This window comes from Platalea leucorodia (assembly GCF_965183815.1).
Source record: "Platalea leucorodia genome assembly, chromosome: 2".
Lineage (NCBI taxonomy): Eukaryota > Metazoa > Chordata > Aves > Pelecaniformes > Threskiornithidae > Platalea > Platalea leucorodia.
In genome coordinates this window covers 73,621,321-73,646,231 of record NC_138824.1, presented here as the reverse complement: position 1 = coordinate 73,646,231, position 24,911 = coordinate 73,621,321, and the positions used below count along the sequence as shown (strand labels likewise).

At 36.6% G+C, this 24,911-nt stretch overlaps 1 protein-coding gene across 8 annotated transcripts in view; it reads left to right on the top strand.

The window, feature by feature from the left end:
- The window catches only part of HERC2 (HECT and RLD domain containing E3 ubiquitin protein ligase 2), a 116,399-nt gene that overhangs the window by 54,532 nt on the left and 36,956 nt on the right, over window positions 1-24,911 (top strand). For all 8 annotated transcript variants that reach the window (XM_082303852.1, XM_082303849.1, XM_082303850.1 and 5 more), the window contains 28 exons: window positions 685-872; window positions 1,379-1,571; window positions 2,192-2,374; window positions 2,959-3,143; window positions 4,740-4,887; window positions 4,980-5,176; window positions 5,426-5,656; window positions 6,331-6,466; window positions 7,032-7,175; window positions 8,632-8,774; window positions 8,968-9,235; window positions 9,398-9,540; window positions 10,944-11,042; window positions 11,138-11,306; window positions 11,419-11,544; window positions 12,315-12,423; window positions 12,573-12,712; window positions 14,415-14,605; window positions 16,399-16,504; window positions 16,674-16,765; window positions 17,347-17,522; window positions 18,585-18,696; window positions 20,509-20,590; window positions 20,690-20,833; window positions 21,443-21,533; window positions 22,998-23,175; window positions 23,614-23,695; window positions 23,778-23,949. In XM_082303852.1, the coding sequence (XP_082159978.1) occupies window positions 685-872; window positions 1,379-1,571; window positions 2,192-2,374; window positions 2,959-3,143; window positions 4,740-4,887; window positions 4,980-5,176; window positions 5,426-5,656; window positions 6,331-6,466; window positions 7,032-7,175; window positions 8,632-8,774; window positions 8,968-9,235; window positions 9,398-9,540; window positions 10,944-11,042; window positions 11,138-11,306; window positions 11,419-11,544; window positions 12,315-12,423; window positions 12,573-12,712; window positions 14,415-14,605; window positions 16,399-16,504; window positions 16,674-16,765; window positions 17,347-17,522; window positions 18,585-18,696; window positions 20,509-20,590; window positions 20,690-20,833; window positions 21,443-21,533; window positions 22,998-23,175; window positions 23,614-23,695; window positions 23,778-23,949 (4,228 nt within the window). The remainder of the gene's footprint in view (window positions 1-684; window positions 873-1,378; window positions 1,572-2,191; window positions 2,375-2,958; window positions 3,144-4,739; window positions 4,888-4,979; window positions 5,177-5,425; window positions 5,657-6,330; window positions 6,467-7,031; window positions 7,176-8,631; window positions 8,775-8,967; window positions 9,236-9,397; window positions 9,541-10,943; window positions 11,043-11,137; window positions 11,307-11,418; window positions 11,545-12,314; window positions 12,424-12,572; window positions 12,713-14,414; window positions 14,606-16,398; window positions 16,505-16,673; window positions 16,766-17,346; window positions 17,523-18,584; window positions 18,697-20,508; window positions 20,591-20,689; window positions 20,834-21,442; window positions 21,534-22,997; window positions 23,176-23,613; window positions 23,696-23,777; window positions 23,950-24,911) is intronic.

Below are 24,911 nucleotides of genomic sequence, written 5' to 3'. Positions count from 1 at the left end.
AGAAGGAAGTTAATTTGACTATAGCCTTTATTCATTCATGATTTTTCTCCTAAGCCTTTGCTTTGGCCATCCTTTGCTAGAATTTAGCAGTGATAGTGTAGTTTTGGTGGAAACTTTACAAATAAATAAAAAATGGAAAATTTAAAAGGAAAACATTAAAAACTGCCTACTCCCTATTCATTCAGTATCATTTGATCTACCTACTAAAACCATTCCCAGTCTGCATAATTAAGCTGGAAGCTTCCTTTGTTTGTTCTGTTGTAAGAAGTTCTGTGGTGTTTTTTGCCATGATTCAAGTTCTCCTGCTTTTTCTTTCTTCGTTTTCTTAGACAATAGCAAATATTTGTTCTTGTAACTTGTACTTAACTGGAGTGCTCGTAAGAAGTTTTTCCCAAAAAATTCTTTTAGTAGAACCATTTAGCCACTGGACTTGTCACTATAATGTCTCTATTACTTGTCACTTATTTTTGTTCAAAATTAAGTATTTAGAGCCCTGTGCATTCAAAACCATTATATCCTAGTTTCCTAAAAGCTCATCTGACGGTATCACTTGTTAAGTCATCTTTCCTATTTGTTATTGCTTTTATATTGCAAACCTTATGTGCCTTAAAGTTTAAGTGTGACAAAAATATGTATAAAAACCTGTAGCTGGTTTTAAATTTTTTCATGTTTTTTCCTCTTTAGGACCTAGTTCTGACAACATTGAAGAAGATATGATTGCCTCTTCTCGTGGAGCTTCTGCTACAGTCCTAGAAGAGTCCAGAAAGGAAACTACACCTGTTCAGCTCCCTGTTTCTGGACCAGAGCTGGCAGCCATGATGAAAATTGGTACCAGAGTGGTGAGAGGGGTAGACTGGAAATGGGGTGATCAGGTACAACTTCTTTCATACAGGTTTGGGTGTGTTAAAGTCTACAGTCTCTGTTCAGTGGACTGTCTGTGAATTTTATGTTCAAACTTTAAAGGTCATTTTACATTTCAAAGACTTGGAGAATTAACATAAAATATATTAATTGTTTGTTTAACTTCATTTTTGGAGGTGAAAATTCTTTTTTAACGAGACTTCTGATTCACGATTTAACAGGAAATTGGATCACTTGTTTGCTACAATATTGTACACTTCCAGCTAGGTGTGTATGGCACTTATGTAGTACCTAGTAAAATAGATCTAAACATGAGTGTTGCTGCAGTTTACTGGGGTGATTTCTTCTGAAGACTGTGAAATGCTTTCCAACTTCATGCTGGATTTGAAACATTGAATATTTACTACCTAACCATTAAGTTAGCAGCAAAAAAAGAGCAATTGCATTATTATTTTATGAACTTGGGATATGAATTAGTGTTGTTGATTCTGTAACTTGAACCTCTCTCTTCTGTCAGGATGGACCCCCTCCAGGTTTGGGTCGTGTGATTGGAGAATTGGGAGAAGATGGGTGGATTAGAGTGCAGTGGGACACTGGAAGTACAAATTCTTATAGAATGGGGAAGGAGGGAAAATACGACCTCAAACTAGCTGAACCACCACCGGCAACACAGCCCACAACAGAGGATTCAGACACTGAGGATGATTCTGGTAAAAAAAACTTTTTTTTTTTTTTTTTTTTTTTTTTTTTATATAAAAGTGGAGGCAGGGTTTTAGTTGAATTCCAAAATTGATGTCTTATAATAAGAAAAAGCTTCCTTCACAGGAGAAGATGCTTTATCAAAGACAGTTAAATAGGTGTACATTTCTGACCAGGATCTTTAAGATAGCTTTCCCATGAGAAAGGAGGATAGAAAGGATGGTAGCACATTTGTTACATATTCATGGGCCAAAGAAAACAGTATTATCCAACTGAAATAGTTTCAGTTACAGATACCAGAAGGTATACCTTTTAACATATGTTAATGCCATTCTAAAGTGTTTTTTTGTGTGGCCTCATTATGCGTCTAGTCACACTGCTTCCCTGTTCTTGGCACTGCATTTGGAATTTCTTTTAAGTTGTGTACTGCTAGAGAATAACTTGAAAATATCTGCACAAAATATCTGGTGTATATTTTGCTCTTGCAGTTGGACATAAGGAATCTTCTTCATGTCAGATCATCTTAGAGAAAATACAACAAATTTCTCACTTTGTGTTTGTTTCAGAACTTTTTGTGAAATAGATTAAGTCAATATTAATGTATTCCTTTGCCTTTTGTGTTTCCCTTCAGAAGGAGAACAAGTGGAAAGGAATCTCCACCCTACTTCCATGATGCTGACAAGTACAGTGAACCTGTTGCAGACGCTATGTCTCTCTGCTGGCGTCCATGCTGAAGTCATGCAAAGTGATGCTACTAGGACTTTGTGTGGTCTACTCCGTATGCTTGTGGAGAGCGGAACAATAGATAAATCAGGTATATTATACAGAAACAGTCTGATTCAGCTATGTGCTTCTATTTTGTGCTTTGTTGTGTTGTAACTTTGTAAATCTTTTGTTGCTAGGTTTTAATCCTTTAAGGCCAAAGGCTAGAAAATGCATTTTCAGAGCTTTTAAAATCTTAATTTTTAGCAAAAGTAACATAAGTGATCTCGAGCATTCATACAACGTAAGCAGTAAAAGCAGGAGAAACGCATGAGATGTGGAGCATCAGGATGTGTATGGTTGGCTTAGACAATGAATTTCTTAGCAGTCTTTTTCTCTTTGGGGAGAACAGTATGACTGGGTATGTTATATTCATTTCCATAGCTGCTTTGTAATTTCAGAAGTAATGCTGTTAACTACTTTGAAATGAGGAAACAGTGTAAGGATGAGAATTGTTTTAAAGGCATATTTAATAAAATTAATTACAGGCTTTAAAATTGAAGTTAATAGTTAATGTAAAGACAGTGGAGTAGCTCAGTGTTATGATTTGTCCAAAAAAGCCCCATGTATTATATAAAGAATTACATAGCTGGCGGAAAAGTCAACTGTTATATGTATATATCTTTTTGTTTTTAGCTTCCTTGCCAAATAAATTAGTTTATAAAGAACAGCATAGGAGTTGGTGCACGTTGGGATTCATTCGAAGTATAGCACTCATGCCTCAGATGTGCAGCACTCTTAGTACATCTCAGTGGATAACTTTGCTAATGAAAATTGTTGAGGGGCATGAATCTTTCACTGCTGCGTCACTACAGAGACAGGTAATGTGTGTATTTCCAAATTACTGTGATAGGCAATGAATTTAGTAGACTTTAGTTGTCTTTAAAAAAAAAGTATTTTAAAAAACAGATGGGAAATGTCCTTAAATAGGTTTTTAGTTAATTTGAAAAAAGATACCATGTCTCCTTATATTTAGGATTCATTGTTTTAAATATACATCTGTAAGTTTTTTGAGCCTTCAGGGTACTACAGACTCCCTTGTTCTATTGAAAGCCTGAAAGTTTTGTACAGATGAGAGGCCAAAACAGTGTTCCAAAAATGTATTCCAGAAACTCGCATATAATGTTTCCAAAAAGTTGAATAAAGAATAGAATTAACAAAAAGATGGCTAGGAAAAATGTGCAATTACAATTTAAGTTATCAAATTATGTATTATCTACTGTCCCTCCTTCCATAGTAAACTGTTATTATTGTTTTAATTACAGTCTCTTTTAAGAAGCTGCATCTTTGCATCTTATTTTGGTATTGTATTTCCCTTGTCCCTTTTCCCTTTTTTTTTTTTTTCTTTTTCTTTTTCCCTTTCCTTAGCAACTTGTAGTGCCTTTTTCATGAGATTGAAAAGCAACCTTATTATGGAATAACTCTTCCAAGTTTTAAGGCTCGGGGATCAAAAGATCTTCTTAATCTTTTCCTCAATAAGGCATCAGCATTTTTTAACTAAAGCCTTGTATCATAAAGGCCCATGCATTTTTGTGTGATCTTCCAGCAAATTCTTGCAAGTATTTTTAATATGATGAGACTTCTGTCATCATCCAGGACTTAGTGCATTACAGTCATCTGTGCTGTTCAGGGAATACTCAAGAGAAATGAGCATTCCTTGTGTACCAGCATCTAACTTAATAACAAGAAAAAGATGAGACCTTGAAGTTTTAGAAAGACGCGTTATTGACAGAGGTTTACAAGAAGAGAGATCTCTTCACTGTTACTGGTCACTTGTGTTGTACTGGTCGTCTGGGTAGAAGATGAGGAAGCTCAAAACCTGAAACACTCCTGTTCAGAATGTCCAACCCCATTTGCTCGTTGATACTGCAGCACTGCACCTTCCTGTGTTCCTCGTCAGTCCTGCACTGTCTAAGTTTCGAGATGCCAGCCTGTTCCTTCTGTACTGTGTTGGAGGCCCTAGTTTCACAGTAACTGCTTTTGGGTGTCATACCTTCATTGCAGAACACGTGGAAACTTTCATTCTGAAATACATCTTAGTACTAAGTTCTGGGTCTGGAATCTGAACAAACCTTCCCATTCTGTATCCCTGTTTTTCCTATGTGTTTTAGTCATTTACATTGTTTCCCAGTGCGTGTTTGTCTCACGTCCTGAGTATTGAAGAGGTTGGATTCACTAATATAATGTGCCAATGAAATTGTTACTGACTTTGAACTGGCACGACTTCTTTTAAAATATCCTTTAACAAACTGAAGATCTGTAGCTCTAGTATCAGCTGGAAAGAAATCAGCATTATAGAAAGAACTACAAAGGAAGGCTAACTTAGAATGTCTTTCTTCTGTACTTAATATGTTTGAGAATTTCTTTAATATTTGGTGACTTAGAATGGAATAATACTAACTTTGTTCTCTTTTTAGATCCTTGCTGTACATTTATTGAAAGCAGTACTTCCGTCCTGGGATAAAAATGAAAGGTCAAGAGACATGAAATTTCTTGTGGAAAAACTGTTTGGATTTTTAGGCAGCCTGCTTAGTACTTGTTCTTCTGATATCCCACTACTCAGAGGTAGAGGAATTTTCCCTCAGTGGCTTATTTTTATGTATAGAAAATGTGTGCGTTAAATTGATAACTGTTGTGCAATTGCTTTGTCTTTCCAGAATCTACTCTGAGAAGGAGAAAGGCCAGGCCTCAAGCATCTCTAACTGCCACTCACAGTAGTACTTTAGCAGAAGAGATAGTGGCACTGCTGAGGACGCTTCATTCGCTCAGCCAGTGGAATGGACTCATAAACAAGTACATCAACTCTCAGCTAACCTCCATCACCCACATCTTTGCAGGAAAACAGTCAGAAGGGGTAGTTTCCACGTTTTAAAATAAGCTCATTTTTATAGCAGTATTTATTTTGAAATTATAAATATTAAATGTTTGTAAACAATATTAAGCTTAATTTTGAAACCATTTTTCTATTTTTTTATATATATATATATATATATGTATTTACGTGTTGTAATTTTTAAATTGAAGTATGTGTGATTAACTTTGTATTTTAAAGCAGATAGAAATATGTTTTCTCCCTACAGTTAATTTTATTGTTCTTTGTTAGGCTCTGTTGGACGACTACTTTCCTGACACTGAGAATCCAGAGGTGGGAGGACTAATGGCAGTGTTAGCGGTGATTGGTGGCATAGACAGTCGCTTGAGACTGGGTGGACAAGTACTTCATGATGAATTTGGAGAAGGCACAGTGACACGCATCACCCCAAAAGGGAAAATCACTGTACAGTTCTATGACATGCGAACATGTAGAGTGTGCCCTCTGAATCAACTAAAACCAGTAAGTTCATTTTATTGAGGCTTTAATGCAGGGAAGGGTATGGTTAGACTGTTATGGTGCAAAGAAAATATTTGTTCTTCATTGGGTAAATACATCAACATTCAACACATACAATGCTCTGAATGCAAATCTAAGATGGTACTCGTGTGAACCCTATAGGGCCTTTAATGCCTGTCCTCATTTGTTGAGGAGGTGAAAGGAGAAGGGATTTGAACTGAAGTCCTTTGACTTGAGGTAAAATCCCAAGTCATGACAATGTGATTCATGGCCCTTACATGAGAGGAGCTTATTTATTTGTATTTAACTTGATTTGCTAACTAATGTAGAAACTCTTGGGTGTTTTCATTTGAATCTTAATCTCAAGTTGGTTGATATGGCTTTAGTGAAAGCACAGTCAAAGTGTCTGGTCTGCTTCAGGGACTGGAGTTCTTCCTGGCTCTGTCTTGCTTTTTCACCAAGTAGACCTGCAACTGGGTGGCACAAATACAGGCTTAGGAGCTATGCAGGGAACAGAAATCCTCTCCAGTTGTTCCTGGTCAAGAGCAATAAGACAAATGCTACTTTTTCTCTTCTTTGGTTAATAACCATTGAAACTTTTGAATGATTTTTGTAAAATATTGAAAAAGCTTACCTATATCTTTTTTGTTTTGTCTGGTTCTTCCTCCACTGTCTAGCTTCCAGTTGTGGCTTTTAATGTGAACAACTTGCCTTTCACTGAACCTATGCTATCCATTTGGGCTCAACTAGTAAATCTGGCTGGAAGTAAAATAGAAAAACAAAGAATGAAGTCTCCCAATCAGGGTCTTTCAGGTACAGTTGGGATTTGTGTTGTTTGTTTTGTTTTGTTTTTTAAATAGCTGGATATGCTGTGCGAAAAATACTGATAACAGCAAGCATACATAAGAAAAAGGGTTTTCTGGAACCTTACCTTTTTTCTTAGTCAACATTGAATCGTATGCACTTACAAGAGAAGTTTAACTAGGAGATGAATTACTCTGCACTGTAAGTGGAATACCGTTTTTACTTTGGTGAGAAAATGTAAATAAGGTTTGGATCTGGACTTTTGTATTGAATTTTTTAATATTGGATGCATATAACATCTTTACTGCGCTTACTGTGCTATATATCAGCTGTATGATTGTCCAGGGTATGAAAAGTAGGAAGGTGGTGTTTTTAATATCACGGGTCATAGAATGTGTGCAGACTGTTTATCCAGGTGCTGTTCAAACTAGCTCATACCATCAGTATTTCACAAGCTTTCACACCGTGAGTTAAGATGTAACCTGATTTTTGGGCTGAGGTTGTATGAATGATATCCTTTCTTCTCTAATACAAGAGATTCCCAGCACTGATGGCTGCTTAATATTTCTGATAGGTCAAGTGGATTTGGACCTACTGCGATGCCAGCAATTAAAGCTGTACATACTGAAAGCAGGCCGAGCTCTGCTTTCTCACCAGGACACACTAAGGCAGATCTTATCTCAGCCAGCTGTTCAGGAGTGTGCATTAAATCCTGCAGGTATTCTGAAATGCAACCTGAGTGTGCTGCTGTTTGTTTAGATGGTAGATAGACTATGTGATTGTAACCCTTGCTGATGGCAGTTAGAGGCTAGAAATTAGGTTTGCCCTCTAGAGCCTAAAAATTAAAAATTGAAATTCAGGAATGTTTTAACCTTATATGTTAAAAGCATTTTGACTTTTTAACTTAGGTTTTGAAAACTAAGTGGATCAAGCATTTGAAGCTTGAAATATTGGAGTTAGCTAAATTTTTAAGTCTTCTATAGTTAGTAAGCTGTGTAAGTAATTTTAAAAAACTTGTGGGTTTTTTGCAGTGGTTTCTTTTTCTGCTTCAAAGCTTAAAGTATGAGTTCTCAATTGGCTATTCCTTTTACTTCAAGTGTTTTGCAGTTTCCAGTGAAACACGTACCAGGATACAGTATCTTAAGCATAATCTTAAAAGGAGTGTAAAGAATTGTAGTTTTAGTAATTTGAATTCATTCTCTATATACATTCATTCCACATATAAAAATAAAGAAAATGGCTCTGTCAGCTTTCAGGATAGCTATTGATGCCCTTATAGTTTATATTAATTCTTCAGGCATTTGTGAAGCATGTAATGTCTTTAAATATATTAATATATTCAGTTTATTTACATATTTTGGGGGGTTTTGTCAGTTGCCAAATTTTAAGTCAACAGCATCATCATTTTTTTTCCCAGGAATGTAACATGGTTTTACTTCTACCGTCAGTTTTTAAGGGGGGAAAAAACTCCATCCACTTTTTTTTTTTTTTTTTTTTTTTTAACCAGAACAGCATAAGTACATGAGGAGTATTAACTGTTTTGTTCTTGTTTCAAATATAAGAACTTCCTTTTGTTAAAGTCTAATAAAGAGTGAGGACACTTTCCTGAGATAGCCACAGTAAAGATTTAGGAAACATGAATGTTTATGCCAATAAGAATACAAAATCAAATACAAAAGTTGCAGAATTGTGAGCCAGTTGATTCAAAGAAGGTGTACTCTTTTGAAGGGGCAATGAATACTTCTAGGGTCTCTTCCCCAGAGATATATTAGAGGGGGAAATGATTCAATCCAGAAAGTATGCACCATGGTTTTGGGGATCAATGAGATTGTTAATTGTCTATATAAAGTGGTTTATCCTGGAAGGACCTAGTATAATAATCTTACTGTAAAAAGGTGAACTCAGAACTTGTGCAAATTCCCTGTCCACTGAGCAGTTTCTGCTAGCCATGTTCTAGGTGTATTTTAGTAAAACTACTGTTTATTTACAAATTTCTTATTTGCCTTTTTTGTACGGAGATTGTGGCACACATGATTTAATCTTAAATACATGATTCCTGTGGAGAAGAAATATGGGAGAAATAAATATATTTTATCAACCAATAGGTCCCAGAATAAGTCTCCCGATTGACTTACATTACATGGTTTTGGTTAAAATAATGTTTTTGTTTCAAGAGGATGGAGCAGTTGCCTCTCCCGACATAGGAGATATGTCTCCTGAAGGACCTCAGCCTCCCATGATTCTTTTACAGCAACTTTTGACAGCTGCTACGCAACCATCACCTGTGAAAGCAATATTTGACAAACAGGAGCTTGAGGTAGAGTCTGTGTTTTCTGCTAATAAATAACCTAAATAAGTCTTTTAAATTCACATTCCAATTGAAACTTGTTAAGCCATAGGTTTAAAAACTGAACCCTTTTCGGCAAATAACCTTTGAGTTCAGGCACACACACACAAAACATATTAAATATGCTTGTTTTACTTGGACTGATTTATTTGTTCTCATTTAGGCTGCCGCTTTGGCAGTATGCCAGTATCTGGCTGTAGAGTCTACACATCCATCAACTCCATTGTTTGAAGACTGCAGCTCTAGTGAAGCTACAACACCCATCACAGTGCAACATATCCGACCCACAAAAGTGAAGAAACGCAAGCAATCTCCAATTCCACCCCTCCCCATTGTAGTTCAACTTATGGAAATGGGATTTCCTAGGAAAAACATAGAATTTGCATTAAAATCTCTGTCTGGAACCTCTGGAAGTGCTTCTGGATTACCAGGTATTTAATTTAGTTAAATTAATGATGTTAGAAGGAGAAGGAAAGTTGCGAGCAGATTAAAACACTCTTACAAGGAAGCAATTGTTACTTTTCTTTTTGGATACTGTCTTAAGAATGTCAGAGTATCCCTTAGAGACGGACTGAGTTTGTTTTCTGTATTAGGAGTGGAAGCCTTGGTTGGCTGGTTGTTGGATCACCCTGATGTTCAAATTACGGATCTCTCTGATGCTGATACTATTTCTGATGAATATTCAGATGAGGAGATAGCAGAGGAGGTGGAAGAAGCTGAAGCTGCATGCCCTGTGGTAAGTGTCAACTTACTAAAACCTAAGTCATGCTAGCTGGCTGCAAATTTTGTAATTCTTTCCTTTTATGAACTTGGTTAGAGTAAAAGGACATTCTGCTGTCCCGAGCTTTCAGGACTGTAACAAGGACCACGTTTGCCATATGTTTCTAAGGCGTGTCATAAAAGAATTCAAGTATAATGTGTAAATATTTGAGTAGCACAGGAGAAGAGTGGAACGCAGGCAGATGTTTCACTAGTGGTAGTAGCTATAAGTATCCCTGATAGCTGGTCTAAGTTTCATTTAAAATAGTCAATGCTTTGGGGCAGTATTTGTAAAGGACTCCTTGTTTGTTTGGTTTTTTGTTTGTTTGTTTGGTTTTTTTTAATTTTTTAAATTTTTTTTTATTTTTTTTGTATGTTAGCTGTAAGGAATGACTGAGGAATTAGTGAATAAATGGTAAAAAGATGTCAGTGAAATAACTTAACTTTTTCCTGAAAAACTGTTTTCACTTACTGGTGATAAAATGACCTTTACAATGCCTGTTGATTGTGATGGCTTTAGTGTGAATTTATATTAGGCTTCTGTTGACTTTCAGGAACTGTTTCAGTAAGGATTTGCCAATAAAATGAAATGAGTTCTGTATTTCTATTTATTTATTTTAAGGAGTCATGTTGAGTTTACTGGCACATGCGGGATGTTGTAATCAAAAGAAATGCATTGTATTTTGAAGGAAATTGACGTTGAATTCTTATGTCTTTATCAGTATTGCAGTGAGAAACTGTGCTATATATTGCCTCAAATGAAAAAACATTTAATGCTCAAAACAGAACAAAGTTTTCTGAAAATTCTCGTTACAACTGGAATGCAATAGTTAAACTCTTGAATAATTTCTGATAACTACAATCTTGTCTTTTTTGTCAGCTTATTTTTCTAAGGGAATACTTTAAATCCCACTATATTATATAACAAAAAAATTAGCAGTGTACTTTAGGTAGGAGATTACCATTCACCCCACTGTTTTATTTGTTTTTTTTTCCTCTCCAAACAAGTACTGTAAGAAGTGGAAAGTGAATGTGTGTTTGCAAGACTAGAACACTCACAAATCCTCTTTGTTCTAATTTTCTTTGGCAAGCAGATTTCATAATAGCAACTTGCAGTTTGTTTCACACATTTTGAAAATTTGCAGCTGCATTCCTTGGCAAGTCATTTGGAAAACTAAACTTTAGTTTAAAGTAGATCATAAATGTTAGCCCTATAGTGAGTTGACCTGTTGAAGATTTTGCCCATTTTGGCATGCAACTTGGATATTATATGTGTGTGTGGTTTGATGGGTTTTCTTCAGTCTCTGCTAACAATTTTATTTATCTGAATTGAAAACAAATTTTGTAACTGTTATATGTTTATTTTGGATTTCTTTCCAGTCAAGTGGTGCTGTTGTAACAGAGAGCCAGACCTATAAGAAACGATCTGATTTCTTAAGTAATGATGACTATGCTGTGTATGTGAGGGAGAATATTCAGGTAAGCATGATGATGAAGAGCTATACTGAAACTGCTTTCTTTCTGGTACAAAAGTCTTTACATAGCTATGGCATTCTATTGTTCTTTTTCCCTAGGTGGGGATGATGGTTAGGTGCTGCAGAACCTATGAGGAGGTTTGTGAAGGAGATGTAGGCAAAGTTATTAAATTGGATCGAGATGGATTGCATGACCTGAACGTACAGTGTGATTGGCAACAAAAGGGTGGTACTTACTGGGTCAGATATATCCATGTTGAGCTTTTAGGTAAGTTCATTGCTAACTGCTTTTTAATAAAAAACTGAATGATTCACTAAGGGAGATTTCTTTTTTGAGGGGAAAAACCCACTCATCATGCATTTATTCTTGCAACTGCTAGGATTCCCACCGCAGAGTTCGGCCTCTCATATCAAGATAGGTGACAAAGTGCGTGTGAAAAGCTCTGTTACCACACCCAAATACAAATGGGGATCAGTTACTCACCGAAGTGTGGGAGTTGTCAAAGGTAATGTATATTCAAAATGGGGCATGGGGAGGTAATAAAACTGGAAACCACACAGACTTTCTGCAGTGTTTAAGGAGAGAATCTTCTAGACACACTTACAAATCACACTGTTTTGTGGAATATTGCATGATGATAAGAGAGTATAGAATGCATTTGATGTCTGTGATGAATTTATAGACACATACTCTGTGGCAGCCCGTTTTGTTAGTGTGTTTGTCTGCTTTTTGAGCCGCTCCACTCACATACGGTAAAGGAAGGTCTTTAAGAATCTGTGCAGCTTCCTCTTGTAGTTCTCATTTATACTTTGGACGAACCACAAACGGTTTTCCTTTAAGAAGTAAATCTAACTTGAACACTTCATATGAAAGTGAGGAGAAAGTGGGGTGCACTAGTGTCAAGCTGTAAGGGATGTTATAGAAGTAATCTGTGGGGCATAGATTCTTTAAAGAGGTACAGATTTTGGTTATACTATATATGTGCTTAGAAGTACTCTCTCCCTTCAGGAACTGTTTAAAAAAAAAAAAAAAAACAAAAACAAAAAACAAAACTCAGAGCCAAGGAATTTAAATAGAATAATATATATCTTTAAAAAAATCTGTCCCTTTCCAGGCTATCTGATTAGGTTAATACGTAGTTCCATTAAAATAAAAGATTGCTTTTGAAAGCTGCTTTTATTACCTGTTTCTGCTCTGATGTTGCACTGGTCACTTTTCTGCTTCATTTTATGGAGATTTGCAACACATGGTATTTTCTGCATGTTTTTGTCACAGCTTTTAGTGCCAATGGAAAAGATGTCATTGTAGACTTTCCTCAGCAGTCTCATTGGACTGGCTTATTGTCAGAAATGGAACTGGTCCCCAGCATTCATCCTGGAGTCACGTAAGTGATGATTTACATTTTTCTTAATGTATATGGGTTATCCTTTAGCCTTGTTGTCTTGATTCCATTATCTTGACTGGTGTTACAATTAACTTGTACCATGAAAACTGCTGGAAATATATTTACTCATTGTTCTTTCGTGAAATCAGGTGTGATGGCTGTCAGATGTTTCCTATCAATGGGCCTAGATTCAAATGCAGAAACTGTGATGATTTTGACTTTTGTGAAACCTGTTTTAAAACCAGGAAGCATAACACCCGACATACTTTTGGCAGAATAAATGAACCAGGTAAGTTTCAGAATCTAAGTGTTTCTTAGATTAATTTAAAATGCATTGAATTTGTTTTTAAAAAAACAGTTTTAAATTTCAGCTCCTTAACATAATGAAGAATTAGTGTTCAGACTGACTGTCTAGACAACAAGACATTTTCGGCAGATCATAGCACTGCTACAATTGCACGTGGTGCACTACACCAAAACATCAACTCTTAAGCTTTCTTTGTAGTGTTAAAGAAGTTTAAAAAATATGGCTACTTGACAGTAACTCTTTATGTCAGAACTGAGTTTTCAGCTACGCCAAGAGTAAGAAGTATAATTCTTTAATCCTCCTGCCTTTTGCTATCAGCTTAAATGTAGGTGAATGGAATCCTCATGATGGTAAGTGCAGCTTGAAATACTTAAGATACCTTCTTACACCTCAGTTGCTCTTCAACAATTTTGCCTATCAGTGTGTGATGGCTATTGCCTCATTTGCTCCATGATGTGGAGACTCCAGAGAGGTGTGGTAGGAAAGGGAAGCCTTTTGAAATACTCATAATCAGAATTTTTTGTTTCTAGGGCAGGAACAGGTGCAGCCATTTTAACTCCAAAACTTTTGGGTTTTGCATTATTATGCAAAACTTACCTGACACTAGCTTTTATTTCTTTTCTCTCCACCTTTTTAAAAATCAGTCTGATTCCTAGTACTTGCAAGGTGATGCTGGCATCTGGACTAAACCTCTTAATATTTACATGTAGCCAGTCTAATTGGTTTGGAAAATGAATAAAACTGATTTCCTGCTAGAAATCATGAACATGTGTATGGTGGTTTGTCTAAAGGGCAAGAAAGACTTTCCATTAAGAAATCAGTTAATATGGTTGTACAGCTAGTATGTTGTGAATCTGTAGTCCTTCCTGTTGCTCTGGATAGGCTAGAGGAGTTACAATATTTTTTTAGTCAGGCTGTCTAGAAGCCACAAAGATCAGTGAAGGGAAGTGGAAGTGGGTTTTTACAGGAAGGAAATCAACAGCTCACAAACCCACCTAATTCTTGAACAAGATTTGGAATTTTTGAGTGTTGTAACTTACCTATGTCTATTCTCCTGTAAGGGACTTCTGTTGAGGGTTAGTTTGTTATTTTTCATATGCTATGGTGGTGTACAAAATTAATGTGCTGTGGGCCTGTATTTTGAAGTATGTATCATCATAAATTTTGATTTATTTCAAAAGGAAGGACGCTTTCAAGTGGCTATTTAGTCAAGAATGTTAGTCTTTTAAGGATTCCGTCAGTTTAAAGATTGCATGCCCCTGTAATGTTTTATCATTCAATTTTAGGAATTACTTGTAGTGTCTTACATTCCTGAAGAGAATAATTTTCCTTAATTTTTTAATGTTTATTTTTTTACTAAATTATGCTTGGTTTCTTGTTACAAATCAACCATAACTGTAAGAATAGAAAGTGTGACTATCCCAAATGACAGGTATGAAAACTTGTAGTCAGGTAAAGTGCTTGAAACTCCTTTAAAAAAAAAAAAAAAAAAAAAGAATCTTGAGCTATGCCCTTTAAGTGTGAGTAGTATTACCATACCTATGTGACATGCTTCTGTATTCTACTTTTAGATTACATACCTGAAATCTTTGATTTGTTATATTTCCTTTCACGTTGTTTATGGGTTTAATAAAAGCAATTTTCTTTGAGAGGTACACACTTAATGTTTCACTTAATCCTGCAGGTCAGTCTCCGGTGTTTTGTGGGCGTTCTGGAAAGCAGCTGAAGAGACGGCATAGTAGCCAGCGGGGAATGTTACTGGATGATTGGTCAAGAATAGTTAAGAATTTGAATGTCTCATCCTCTGTGAATCAGGCTTCACGTCTTATTGATGGTAGTGAGCAGTGCTGGCAGTCTTCTGGTTCACAAGGAAAGGTAACTTTAAGCCATACCTGGTTTATTCTGGCTTACTTTCTTCTTAAGAGGATAAGTATTTACCTTAGTGAAATATATTTGTTTGTTACCTTCATGTAAGATAGAAGAGTAGTAAAAACAGACATCTGAAGTACAAAACTATGTTTCTTCATAGTAAATGTGCCTGTTTTTTTTAAAGCTGTGCTTCATCTTTCTAATTATTTAATGTGAATTATAAGGAACTTGTGTGATTTTTGAAATACAGGGTAATTATTCTATTCTGTAGTTGGTTATATGGTTACAATTGCCTTTTCAGTATAATAACTGATGACAATTGTTCTTAACAATCACATTGATTATATTTTACTTAAGTAAGGTTGTTGCAATACGAAAAGCACCTATGCTCTCAGTAGCTAAAAGTCTCCAAGCACTCCCTCAGTTGCGCGAATCATAGAATATCTTGAGTTGGAAGGGACCCATAGGGATTATCGAGTCCAGTTCCCTGCTCCTTGCAGGACTACCTAAAACTAAACCATATGACTAAAAGCATCTTCTAGGTGCTCCTTGAACTCTGACAAGCTTGGTGCCATGACCACTTCCCTGGGGAGCCTTTTCCAGTGACTGACCACCCTCTCAGTGAAGAACCTTCTCCTAATGTCCAACCTGAACTTCTCCTGATGCAGCTTCAGTCATGTCCTATCGCTGGTCACCAGAGAGAGGAGATCAGCACCTTCCTCTCCACTGCCCCCCTTGAGGAAGTTGTAGACTCTGATGAGGTGTCCCCTCAGCCCTCTCTTCTCCAAGCTGAACAAACCAAGTGACCTCATGAGTCTTGCCCTCGAGGCCTTTCACCATCTTGGTTGCCCTCCTGGACACTAATAGTTTGATGTCCTTCTTATATGGAGGCGCCCAAAACTGCACACAGTCCTCGAGATGGGGCTACACCAGTGCAGCGTGGGACAATCGCCTCCCTTGACCGACTAGCTATGCTGTGCTTGATGCCTCCTAGGAGACTGTTGGCCCTTTTGGCTGCCAGGGCACACTGTTGACTCATATTTAACTTGTCACCAACCGAAACTCCCACATCTCTTTCCGCTGGGCTGCTCTCCAGCCTCTTGTCCCCCAGTTTGTATGCATAAGCAGGATTACCCCATCCCAGGTGGAGAATCCGGCACTTGCTCTTAAATTGCATATGGTTGGTGATTGCCCAGCTCTGTAGTCTATCCAAATCTCTCTGTAAGGCCTCTTTACCCTTGAGGGAGTCCACAGCTGCTCCTAGTTTAGCGTCATTGGCAAACTTGCTTAATGTACATTCGACTCCTGCATCCAAATCATTTATAAAACCATACAAGTACTGTTCCTTAGTTTATGGTGTACCAGTTTTATTGGCCTGCAGCACTGCACTGTGGCCAGTCTAAGGACTGGGATTTGCGGCTAGGTTTCTGTCCGGTGTGTTTTGATGCTCAGTTGATGGCCATGCTGAGAATATTCCCAAATACCCTTCCTTCGGGTTGTCTACAGGCTGTAATCATTTCTTGACCTCCAATGGTATTGTGCTTTCTCAGTCTTCTCAATGGTGTTGCTCTTGGGTGAGATAATTTGCTGCAACTGTTTGTCTTGTATTTGGAGCTTGGACAGGCAAGAAGTTCACAAGGTCATTTTCCTTTGGCCAGTTTCCATGCATTGCGGCTGTTGTGTACCATTCACAAATGTTTTTCATGCTTTCTTCAAAAACAACACACATTTATTCTTGTTAACCATACCATGATCCTAACAGTACTGTCTGAAAACAAAATTCTGTGTGTTTCCCCTAGCACTGGATTCGCTTGGAGATTTTTCCAGATGTTCTTGTTCACAGACTAAAGATGATAGTGGACCCTGCAGACAGCAGTTACATGCCCTCTTTAGTTGTAGTTTCAGGTATGTGTATGTTCTCTGAGAAGTCTGAAAAATATTTTTTTTGTACATTCAACAGTAGGTATTTATCTGGTTTCAGTTAATATAGTTATCTATTTAAGGTGCATAGTGCCTGTTTATGAAACAAACACCATCTCTTAAAATGTTTTTCTTCCCATATTTTGTTTTCTAGGGGGGAATTCCTTAAATAACCTTATAGAGCTAAAGACAATCAATATAAATCCTACAGACACCACAGTGCCTCTTCTCAGTGACTGTACAGAAGTAAGTGAAGTTTGTGTGAGAATTACTCTTGTATGCACGAGAAAAATATTTTTCTGTAAGAGGTGGATGAAAAGAACTGTTTTGATTATTAAAACATGGTATTTTATTTTTCCTCTAAATTAGCACTATTTCTGGCAGTTTAGTAAAGTTAATTATCCTGGTAAGTTTTACCATAATCACAGTGTAACTCTATACTAGCCTTAGTAGTAAAGATATTTTAGGTTTTTTGATGTAAATCAATATACCTATGAACCAAGAAGACATCCCAATAAACTTAAATTTGGGGATAATTTTGGTGGGTGATAAAGCTTATTTTGGATAGTAGTTCCGATCTGTTTCAGTAACAGCAAGGAGGAATGTGTAAAGAATTTTTAGAAGATGGGAAGTAAAATCATTCTCAAATTAATGAGGCCATATGTTTCTCTTAAAGTACGAATTATGTAGGGCTGAAAAGCCAAATATTTAACGTTGCAGATTCATTTTGTTAAGGTGACAAAGTCAAGCAAAAGTTCTAATTCTTTCCTATGTTTTACAAAGTTATATAGGACCCGAAAGATGGTAATTTAGTTTTTTCTTCTTAGTACCACAGGTATATTGAGATTGCAATTAAGCAGTGCAGAAGCTCTGGGATTGATTGCAAAATACATGGCCTCAGCATACTGGGACGCATACGTGCAGAGGATGAAGATTTGGCTGCAGTCCCTTTCCTCGCTTCTGATAATGAGGAAGAGGATGATGATAAAGCTAACACTGGGAGGTAGGTAACTGGAGGGGCAGGGGAGAAATGATAAAGAACCTTAGTGCCTATATATTCCAGTCAGGAGATTATTTTAAGAAGAGCAACTTAATTAGGTTGAATGGTAGTAAAGAGAAATCAGTATCTTAGTTTGTCAGAATTGTAAGTAGGTCATTTGTTGATAAATAACTTCCTTAAGTTTATCACACTGGGGAGGTGATAGCATTTTGTACAACTCTTCAGCTTCTTCAGTATACTTGGCGTTGAAAACCTAGTGTCTGGCAACTAAGCCCCACCCAGCCGCTCGCTCACTCCCCCTGGTGGGATGGGGGAGAGAATCAGAAGGGTAAAAGTGAGAAAACTCACGTGTTGAGATAAAGACAGTTTAATAGGTAAAGCAAAAGTTGCGCACACAAGCAAAGCAAAACAAGGAATTCGTTCGCTACTTGCCATCAGTCGACAGGTGTTCAGCCATCTCCAGGACAGCAGGGATCCATCACACGTAATGGTTACTTGGGAAGACAAACGCCTCGCTATGAACGTGCCCCCCTTCCTCCTTCTTCCTCCAGCTTTATATGCTGAGCATGACGCCATAGGGTATGGAACAGCCCTGTGGCCAGTCGGGGTCAGCTGCCCTGGCTGTGCCCCCTCCCAGCTTCTTGTGCACCTGGCAGAGCATGGGAAGCTGAAAAGTCCTTGACTGGTGTAAGCACTACTTAGCAACAACTAAGCCATCAGTGTGTTACCAACATTATTCTCATACTAAATCCAAAACACAGCACTATACCAGCTACTAAGAGGAAAATTAACTCTGTCCCAGCTGAAACCAGGACACCTAGCTAAAAGCTTGATGTGTTTATATTTGGTATGTGGCATGTGCATATTTCCCACAGCTCATCAAAACATTCTGGGTTTTTTTTTGGTTTTTGTTTGTTATAGCCACCACTTAACTGTGGTGCTGTAGTTTGAGTACTGAAATTGTTCCAGACTGTAAAATCAGTAAATACAGTAAAAAGGTGCCTATGCTATAGCATGCAGGTTGCTAAACTGACTTGGTTTTTTTTCTTTTCTCAATATGTTCAGTCTTGTTAGAAAGAAGGCAGCTGGGCTTGAATCGGCAGCTACAATAAGAACCAAAGTTTTTGTTTGGGGACTGAATGACAAAGACCAATTGGGAGGGCTAAAAGGTTCCAAGGTATGTTTGTTGTTTTCATACTTTAGTAAAAAACACACATGGCTAAAAATAAAATGTGCAGGTCTCACACGACTCAGAATTAATTTAAATTTAATCATAATTTTAAAGTTTATTACCAAGAGCTACAAAGAGTAGGTTTTAATGGCTTTTTTCTGTTAAGACATGTAGATGTACGGTGGGTAGAAAATTAGAGAAAATTTGCATTTTGGTTATTATTCTGAAATCCAGTTTGATTTCTAGCAGCCACTTAATCATTTGTTTTAGACAATAGCGAACTAATTGTTCTAAAAATGTGTAGCGCACTATACATATTCTGTTCCTTTTGAGTTTGCGTGCATGAAATGAAGATATTGGTGAACTTTTCTATGTATTACCTGTACCTGGAGCTGGTGCAGTAATCAGAAAAAAAGAAGTTGGATTGTAATCTTTTGATTGGTGTAACTTGATTACAATTCAGTGTAATACGAGAGGAATTTTAGCCCTGTGTGCAGCCATTTATACGTAATGGCTAACACAATGCAAGGTGGGAGATACATGGCAAATGTTTAATCAATTTAAGATATCATTAATCTGAAAAGTATGTTAGGAGAGCATTTCTTTAATTCATACTGTAAATAAAACGTATGCAATTGTATCCGTAAAGTGCCTTTCAAGAAACCAAAAAGTTAACCGTTACTGTATTCTCCATCCTGTATTTTGTTGGTGCATAAAGCCATCAGTGCTTAAGTGCAGAAGTGCAGATTTCAGTTCATTCTTGCTCCAAGCATGTTGAAGGCAGCATTATGGCTCTGTTCGATTGACGTGCTTCCCCCCCACCTAGAAAAGGGGAGAACTATAGGACAGTTGAATGGAGGAAGCGAGGGGATAAAAAAAAAAACAAAACCAGATACCTCTATAGATATGAACTGATTCTGTAAAGATTAAACTTTTTTAGTGGAAAAAACATGCTAACATGAACTTACACACTTTATCTTTGAGATCTTAACAGGTATTAATATTATTAAATGCATAAATTGATTAATTAGAATAGTAATTCAAAAACTAATTTAAGGCATTTCAAATGTCCTTCAAACTTTTTTCCCCATATACTGAAATGAAGAAGTCTGCTAGAAACTTTATCTCTTTAGCTGCATAAAAATAAATAACTAAATATTTACTTTTATTATGGAAGGGGTTATGCCAGGTTTGAATGTATGTTGATTCAAAACACTTGAAAAGAGATTGTTGATGTCTGTTTATGTATATATACAACTTGATCAAAGACTTCTTTGTAGTAATGGAGAAAATAGGTTTCCTGGTCCCTTTTGTTTGTCTGGGTTTTTCTGGTGTGGTGGTTTTTTTTGTTGTTTTTCCCCCTTTGAGCTGATCTCTAATCCAGATTGCTGAAGCATTTTGCTACTGAAAACTCGGTTGTGGTTTTGTGTTCCTGTATGCTGATTTGAAGTGGGTTGGTTAACACTTTTAACTAGGTTTATTTTGCTGTTGTGCCTTTCTTCAAAACTGAGTTCAGTTTTCTAAAGACAACTTTACTAAAAGGAAAATCCTTGTTTATATCACATGTAACTTTTTCTCAGGTTTTGTATTTATTATGGTTTCAGTATTAAATGCTTTTTCTTGGTTTCTCTCTTTTGCCTGGTGTATATTAACTGGTATGTGTGAAGTGTCTGAATAATAATGGGGAGTTTAATGTATTTAAAAAAAAAAAAAGGTACCTGTTAGACTAACTGGTTTATCATTTCAGAATAGCTCTTCTTTTTAAAGTATAAAATTTTAAAGTGTATTGTAATGATCTTTATTTCCTATCTGCTCTAGATAAAGGTCCCTTCCTTTTCTGAAACCCTGTCTGCTTTGAATGTTGTACAAGTAGCTGGAGGATCCAAAAGCCTTTTTGCAGGTAATAGAAGTTTAAAATAAATGTAATTATTTAAGGGCAGAAACAGATTTCGAGTTGTGAAACCTAAATGATGTTTCAAACTTCTTTTCTTCATTTTAGTGACTGTAGAGGGTAAAGTATATGCCTGCGGAGAAGCCACAAATGGAAGGCTGGGTTTAGGAATATCTAGTGGAACTGTGCCTATTCCGCGCCAGATTACAGCTCTTAGTAACTATGTGGTAAAGAAGGTGGCTGTTCACTCAGGTACTGACTATTGTTATTCTTATATACATAAACAAGCATATTAAGCCTGAAAATAGTTGCTTTGAAATTTTCTTGGGTGCTGTGATGCCCCAGCATATCGGATATTTTTAAAAGTTTTAAAAATAATTACAGGTTATTAAATTCTGTCTGTTGCGTAAAATGTCAGATTAAATCTAATGGTTCTGTTACTAAAACCTATGAATTTAGACGATATACAGTTTCTTACTTGCTGGAAGTCAAATATGGTAACTTCTGAATAGTTTTTCAGTCTGATCCAAAGAAACTGTTTTCATTTTTGAATATTGCTAAGTAGTGGGTTTGGTTTTGTTTTTTCTTGCAGCATTGAAAATAGCAAATTGAGTGATTATTTCTTTTTTTTTTTTTTTTTTTTTTTTTTTTTTTGATGTGCCAGGAAACATACTCCCAGAAAAGTTTTGTGTTTAAATTAAATCACATAAAAACTCTGAAGAAAATAAGTAACATCTATTGGGTTGAAAGGCTCATACAGTTACATTGTAGAAGTACAGCAGTGTCAAATTTCTGAGATTTTTCCTAGACCTGCTGCCTGCTTGAAAGCTTGAAAATTTAAATTTATGTTTACACTTTTAGGTGGCCGTCATGCTATGGCATTAACTGTTGATGGAAAGGTATTTTCATGGGGTGAAGGAGATGATGGAAAACTTGGTCACTTCAGTCGAATGTAAGGATACCAAATTTGTCTGTATTTCAGTAAGAGAACATTTGTGTTGCATGTAACACAGCTGACCACCGCTATTGACAATGACAGGATTTTTAATACAACGGGAATAAAAAATCGTGTTGTGAAAAGATTTTTTTTTTTTTCATCAGTGTATGTCAATATATGGTGCAGAATTTGTAGCAGTCTTCAGTCATTTAAAAAGGAGGCATTCAATTAATATAATAATTGGAAACATACTTAGTGGATAAAGTCTTTCATAGTATTTTTGAATGTCACTAATGAAAAGGCGCACTTTTGGACATTTTTGGTTACTTTTATAAGGTAGGGTTTACAGAGGTGCCTTGAGGTGTAAAACCATAGCAGTTCTACATTCCTGAGCTGTAACAATTTATAATGTAAGCCTGACAGAGTATTTTGTAACCCTTTTCTTTAGACTTCTGTTTACAAACTTGTTAGCCAGAAATAAATTTCTTACACTTTTCAATAATACATAGTTTAATCCTCCGCAGGACAGCTTTGAGGAAAATTTGAAATGTCTCAGGATTTTTCTTTGTGTGTACCACAGAACAATGTTTTGAAAGAAAAAAAAAAAAACCAAAAACAAAAACAAAACAATAAACATAGCCCATGGGGAAATCTTTGTCATTCTGCTCAGAATACATAAAAATTACAATGCTCAACTCAGATGGTTAATATATGACAACAAATACATGTTCATAAGGGTATATGTGTCAGATCAATGAAAGGGAAAGTCTGGATTAGAGCAGTATTGTTGTTTATTGTTCAACTGCCTCATGTTTTCTATAATTTTATCAGAAGTGAGACTTGGAATTCTTGGGCATTTCATGAGAGCAAATTTTCTGGAAGCTGTGCATAATTTTATAAAACCTTAATAGTGGCTCTGATACACAGTTAATATTAGAAAACCTGGAGTTGAAACACTTCCCTGAACTTAGAGAATATTGTACCATATGAATAGTAAAAGTTTCCAGTACTCTCGTAGAAGCCTAACAGTAAATTCCAGTTCTAATTTCTCTCTCGTAAGAGCAAACTTGGGATGGGAGTGTCATCTCTTAATCTTACTATCTGGCTCTGTGTCCACAGAGTGGAGAAATAACTACTTCTGACAAATAGCTCAACTTTGGGCAATGACAAGATATCAGTTTTCACTTTATAATATACACTTTTTAATGGATCCATCACTTTGGTATTTTGGCTTTGTCACCTGGTTTGTAGCATATACCTAAAATATTTCTTTAAATAAACTTCAAAGTACATTAAAATAGTGTAAACTTTAGGTTTATGTTGCTACTAAAGACTATGTCTTGGAATCATAATGTTGCATCTTATTTTATCTTTAGGTACTATTAGTTACTACACAAAAATTTTTGGATTATGAAGGTTGGTGTATATTGTGCAACTCTTTCGTAATTAACGCAATTAATTTTTTACTCGTTTCTCTAGGAATTGTGATAAACCCAGATTGATAGAGGCATTGAAAACCAAACGCATCCGTGATATTGCTTGTGGCAGTTCCCACAGTGCTGCCATTACCTCTAGTGGTGAACTGTATACATGGGGTCTTGGAGAGTATGGAAGGCTAGGACATGGAGATAATACCACACAGCTGAAGCCTAAGATGGTAAAATAAATGTTTCTTGTCTCTGATGAAATGCAAATGTGTTTGTTTAATAAATGATAGAATAAGGCTAAAGTAAAGCCATAAACCATGAAAGCGGTATGAAGACATCCTTTTGGAGTCATGTAAATTAGTTTTTGGTACAGATACCTCTAATAACAGGCAAGCTATTATTTCAGAAAGGCCAAAAAGATCCAGTCTCTCTCTTTTTCTTGGGAAGTGATGTGGAATGGCTAGTGCTCTTTTGATACACAGCTGGAAGCTACTGCTGTCATGGAGCTATGTTGGATCCTGAGTGAGCAAGGCTTGATAGGCCTTTGCTAAATGGCATGTTCAGGCTGGGCACAATGAACAACATCAGTCATAAGAGCTTGAAAATGTCTGTAAGGTTTTTAAAACATAATTTCTTTGAAATGTCTTGCTTAATTTTTTATTTTGTAGGTTAAAGTGCTCCTTGGCCACAGAGTCATTCAGGTTGCTTGTGGAAGCAGAGATGCTCAGACTCTTGCTTTGACAGATGAAGGTAGGAATATCTTGTTCCAGAAGCTTTCTAGCACATGGGAATACTGTGATCATTGTTTGACCTGCAATTTGGTGTTTGTTAGGTTTGGTGTTTTCTTGGGGTGATGGTGATTTTGGAAAACTGGGCCGAGGAGGAAGTGAAGGATGCAACATTCCTCAGAACATTGAAAGACTGAACGGCCAAGGCGTTTGTCAGATTGAGTGTGGTGCACAGTTCTCATTGGCACTGACCAAGTCGGGAGTGGTGTGGACATGGTATGTTACATTTGCCAGAAAATATTAACAAAGCAATCGCTAAGTATGTGTTGTATTTATTGCCATTTGACTGCCCTAACTCTATCTGTGCGTTAGATCTGTGTGCTTTGTCTTTTAAACTGGCAGCTCTTCGAGACAAGCTGTGATCTGTTCAATTACTCTAACACTGTGTTTTGTAGCATGCTCACTTGTGTATTGTACTCTGTTAGGATGCCTGGGTCTTACTGAACTACTGGAGGAAGGAGAAGATCATTCCCTCTCTTGGGAGCAATGGAGTGTGTAAAGGAATATTAATTCAAGACTTAGGAGTAGAGTGGGGAAAAAGAGAACCTGAAAATCATACTTCAGCGTATTTAGCCTACAGCTAAAGCAGAGACTGAGAGAGTAAGGATATAGTAGAGTAAGGAAGTAAGCCAGAGTTCAGAGGAGATGGGAAGAACTTCCTTGGAAACACAGGGTCTCTGCAGAGCTCATTGCTGCTCAGAAGGCCACTGAGTTGTCAGTAATGATGCCTCAAAGCCAGAACTGGTATGGAATCATTACTGAGGGTTATTCAGAAACACTTTTTATTTTTCTTCTGTTTGTCTGCTCACTTCTGCTTTGTTTTGAACACAAACCTGGCTTTTTGAGTTTATAAACCTTTTGTAAAATTTGAGAGCTTATTGTATGGCAGGTCAACTTCAGAGCTCTAACCAGATCAAGGTCTTACCCCATCCTTGTGTAATAAGACTATGACCTGTTTGATGTGTATCAAAGCTAAGAAGACTTTAAAATGGTCATTTTTGTTTTATTATTTGTCAGCAATTGATGAATGATACAAAGAGAAATCCAGAAAACTTCCATTTTTATAAGTTACTTCTATTTTTAATAGGGAGAAGAGCTTTTAGCGGAGATGTCGCTTCTCAGAGTGGCCACTGGAAACTGTCTCTCTCACTTTCCTCCCTCTTTTAAGTTAATTTTTT